Source organism: Staurois parvus, unplaced genomic scaffold, assembly GCF_062004578.1.
Source record: "Staurois parvus isolate SC_StPar_1 unplaced genomic scaffold, SC_StPar_1.0 ptg003026l, whole genome shotgun sequence".
Classification (NCBI taxonomy): Eukaryota; Metazoa; Chordata; class Amphibia; order Anura; family Ranidae; genus Staurois; species Staurois parvus.
The window spans coordinates 176-5,000 of record NW_028320822.1 but is presented as its reverse complement, the minus strand read 5'-3'; the positions used below and the strand labels follow the sequence as shown (position 1 = coordinate 5,000).

Here is a 4,825-nt window from a genome sequence, read left to right as displayed (position 1 = left end):
CATCCCCACTGTGAAACATGGCGGAGGGAGCATCATGGTTTGGGGCTGCTTTGCTGCCTCAGGGCCTGGACGGATTGTTGTCATTGGTGGGAAAATGAATTCCAGAATTTATCAAGACATTTTGCAGGAAAACATAAGACCATCTGTCTGCCAACTGAAGCTCCGCAGAGGATGGGTGATGCAACAGGACAATGACCCAAAGCATAAAAGTAATTCAACAAAACAATGGCTGCAACAGCACAGAATACGCCTTCTGGAGTGGCCCAGTCAGAGTCCTGACCTCAACCCGATTGAAATGCTGTGGCATGACCTTAAGAGAGCGATTCACACCAGACATCCCAAGAATATTGCTACACTGAAACAGTTTTGTGAAGAGGAGTGGTCCAAAATGACTCCAGATCGTTGTGCAGGTCTGATCTGCAACTACAGGAAATGTTTGGTTGAGGTTATTGCTGCCAAAGGAGGGTCAGCCAGTTATTAAGTTCAAAGGTTCACATACTTTTTCCTCCCTGTACTGTGAATGTTTACATGTTATGTGCAATTAAACCATGGCAACATCTAATGTTTGTGTAGTATTATGTTCAGCAGACTGTGTTCTTCTATTGTTGTGACTTAGATGACGTTCAGAGCACATTTTATGCCCAATTCATGCAAAACTCCACGTAGTCCCACAGGGTTCACATACCTTTTCTTGCAACTGTATGTAAACATATGTTAAAATGACTTTTTCATATGTTAAAAAAAATCTGAAGAATATATATTAATAAAATATGTTTTTAAAAATGTTTTCTTTTAATATATTCTTCACTTTTTTTAACATATAAAAAAGTCATTTTAACATATTTTTACATATATCTGTAAATGCATTCCAAAAATGTATTTTCAAAAATATTTTTCATATATTTTGTAATAATTTCAACATGCAGTGTGTGAGTATATGTGTGTGTATATATATATGTGTGTGTGTATGTATATGTATATATTTATTGAAATATATTGAATATGGCCAAAATTGTAGAATTTCAAATATTAGGCAATATATTTGGGGAGAATATTTTAAAAATATGTTTCAAATATATTTTCTTCCATAAGGGTAAGGATGCCAAGGGACAGTCCACTGCCAAAACATAGGGGAGTAGAGGGGAGCATTAAACCCTCACAGTGCCAGGCCAGGCCCATTGCACAGGATTTCTCCTATTACCAGAGATGGGCTTTAACACGAAAACTGTTGTAGAATTGACTTGGAACAGTTATAGAACCCCTTTAATGTCATTTATGTATCTCAGGTATCACAAGTGAAGGAAATCAGAGCCAGTCATCAAACGCATCTTCTCTGACTGCCTCCCCCAGTACTGGACTACCAGCCCAGACAGAGAACTCTTCTCCCCTGCAGGGGTCTTCGGTCCCATCAGAGAAGGCAGAGATGGGCAGCCAGCATGCCATTCCACGACGACATGCCCCCATTGAACAGCTTGTAAGACAAGGATCTTTCCGCGGTTTCCCTGCTCTTAGTCAGAAGAATTCACCCTTCAAACGACAGCTGTCGCTGAGGCTCAACGAACTCCCATCCACACTGCAGCGCAAAACAAATTTCCAGGACAAGGGCCAAGGTGAGACATGGGTGGCAGGGAAATCAATTTGTTCTTGATGGAACCACAGATTAGGCTGTTCTGATCTACCTGACCAAAGGTCACCTCAAATCTTAGGCTTTAGTAGAACCTGTTGGCCATGCAGTACATGTGCTCAATTCTCGAGCTTAGAACCGGTGGGGACAGCTGGAGGTGAGTATGTGTATTTGTTTTTTTTTTAATTTAACACTTCTTTAAAGTGTTCCTAAACCCAGGACCCTGAATTAACTATATCCGGTCTCCCCGGACCCCGCATTCACTATATCTGGTCTCCCCGGACCCTGCATTCACTATATCTGGTCTCCCCGGACCCTGCATTCACTATATCCGGTCTCCCCGGACCCTGCATTCACTATATCCGCTCTCCCCGGACCCTGCATTCACTATATCTGGTCTCCCCGGACCCTGCATTCACTATATCTGGTCTCCCTGGACCCTGCATTCACTATATCTGCTCTCCCTGGACCCTGCATTCACTATATCCGCTCTCCCCGGACCCTGCATTCACTATATCCGGTCTCCCCGGACCCTGCGTTCACTATATCTGGTCTCCCAGGACCCCGCATTCACTATATCTGGTCTCCCCGGACCCTGCATTCACTATATCTGCTCTCCCCGGACCCTGCATTCACTATATTTGCTCTCCCAGGACCCTGCATTCACTATATCTGCTCTCCATTCACTATATCTGCTCTCCCCGGACCCTGCATTCACTATATCTGGTCTCGCCGGACCCTGCATTCACTATATCCGCTCTCCCCGGACCCTGCGTTCACTATATCTGGTCTCGCCGGACCCTGTATTCACTATAATTGATCTCCCACATGGAAATGCAATTATTTTAGTAAATATAAACTGCTAAATTCTTTTTCTAATCAGCAGTATATAGCAGTCTTGTGACTTCTATCAGTGTTTGGATGAGCACTAGTAATCTTGTAAGAGGAGTTGTCATTCACCCCTGACTGTCCTATGAGACTGCATGACTGCTGACATTCAGTGCTGATTGACCCTGTGCTGATCACCCTCCCAAAAAAAAAAAAAAATACACACCACACTGAGCATGTGCAGATGGCTTCCGAGAGCTCCGTACTATCAGCAGATGGATTGGGAACAGTAGAAGAAGGGGAGGATCAGAAAAGACAGGGTCAAACAGCCTTTTTTTTTAAGGGGATTAACTCCTTAGGTTCCACAGTGAGTATAACAAGTATGCTTTACTGCATATACATGGGGCAGCATAGTTGCTAAGTGGTTAGCACTTCTGCCTGGCAGTACTAGGGTCACTGGTTTGTATCCCAACCATGGTACCACCTGCCTGGAGTTTGCATGTTCTCCTTGTGCCTGCATGGGTTTCCTCCGGGTACTGCGGTTTCCTCCCACACTCCAAAGACATGCTGGTAGATTAATTGGATCCTGTCTAAATTGTCCCTAGTATGTGTATGTATGAATGTGAGTTAGGGACCTTAGATTGTACACCCCTTGAGGGTTAGGGGCTGATGTGAATGTACAATATATATATATATATATAATGCGCTGCTTAAACTGACGGCGCTATATAAGTACCTGGAATAATAATCCACAACAGTAAAATCAGTCTGTATATTTAGTAACACTTTAACAAAGATTTACAAATACAAAGTACAGGGGTTGGACAAAAAAATGGAAATACTGCTTGGTTTGCAGGCTTGAAAGTGACATCATGTTTCGTGTTGAAAGTGGACATGATGTAACCATCTTTTTCTTCCGCTGTGTGATGAGACACCTAGCTAACAGGTGGAAGCCTCATTTTCATCATTTGCCGCATGTGCTGCTAGCAATACGGAGTCGTGTCTGAGCTTACTGAGTTTTAAAGAGGGCAAAATTGTTGGTGGCGCTTAGCTGGTGCCTCCGTGACTGAAGTCGCCAATTTATTTGCTATGTCACAAGGTACAGTATCAAAGGTTATGACTAGAGATGAGCGAATCGAACCAGGCGAACCGGAATTCGAGTCGAATTTCAGGAAATATTCGATTCGCGGCGAAATCGAAATTTTGCCTACTTCGGGTGCGCGAATCGAACATTTCCCGATCAGCCGGCAAAAGTGTCCCTGCAGTGAGCTCCGCTATTTCTGACAGTTCTCTGACAGAAGGAACACATGTTTAGCGGTTGAAACATTGTATCTATTAGTTTCCATTTAGGATACAGATGTTTCAACCGCTGTACATGTGAAGAAGCTGTGAGAGAACTGTCAGAAATAGAGGAACTCTGCACATACACTTTTTGCCGGCTTGGAATTATTCTTCTTTTCATCCTACTTCTTCTTCTTCTTCTTCTTCTTCTTCTTCTTCTTCTTCATCCTCATCCTCTTCTTCTGAGGATGAGGATGAGGATGAAGAAGAAGAAGAAGCAGTAGGATGAAAATAAGAATAATTCCAAGCCGGCAAAAAGTGTATGTGCAGAGTTCCTCTATTCTGCACATACACTTTTTGCCTGTTTGGAATTAATCTTATTTTCATCCTACTTCTTCTTCTTCTTCTTTATCCTCATCCTCAGAAGAAGAAGAAGAGGATGAAGAAGAAGAAGAAGAAGAAGAAGAAGTAGGATGAAAATAAGAATAATTGCAAGCCGGCAAAAAGTGTATGTGCAGAGTTCCTCTATTCTGCAGATACACTTAGAGGAGCTCTGCAGATACACTTAGAGGAGCTCTGCACATACACTTTTGCCTGTTTGGAATTAATCTTATTTTCATCCTACTTCTTCTTCTTCTTTTCATCCTCATCCTCAGAAGAAGAAGAAGAAGAAGAAGAAGTAGGATGAAAATAAGAATAATTCCAAGCCGGCAAAAAGTGTATGTGCAGAGTTCCTCTATTCTGCAGATACACTTAGAGGAGCTCTGCAGATACACTTAGAGGAGCTCTGCACATACACATTTTGCCTGTTTGGAATTAATCTTATTTTCATCCTACTTCTTCTTCTTCTTCTTCATCCTCATCCTCAGAAGAAGAAGAAGAAGAAGAAGAAGTAGGATGAAAATAAGAATAATTCCAAGCCGGCAAAAAAGTGTATGTGCAGAGCTCCTAAGTGTATCTGCAGAGCTCCTCTAAGTGTATCTGCAGAATAGAGGAACTCTGCACATACACTTTTTGCCGGCTTGGAATTATTCTTATTTTCATCCTACTTCTTCTTCTTCTTCTTCTTCTTCTGAGGATGAGGATGAAGAA

General features: G+C 42.4%; 1 protein-coding gene across 1 annotated transcript in view; it reads left to right on the top strand.

Annotated features, from left to right (window-relative positions):
* The window catches only part of LOC149428698 (numb-like protein), a gene marked incomplete at its 3' end in the record, with an annotated part of 42,381 nt that extends 40,771 nt beyond the window's left edge, over nt 1-1,610 (top strand). Inside the window, exon 7 of the mRNA XM_089667101.1 lies at nt 1,287-1,610. Coding sequence (XP_089523227.1) covers nt 1,287-1,610 — 324 coding nt within the window. The remainder of the gene's footprint in view (nt 1-1,286) is intronic.
* Nucleotides 1,611-4,825: the final 3,215 nt, after the last annotated feature.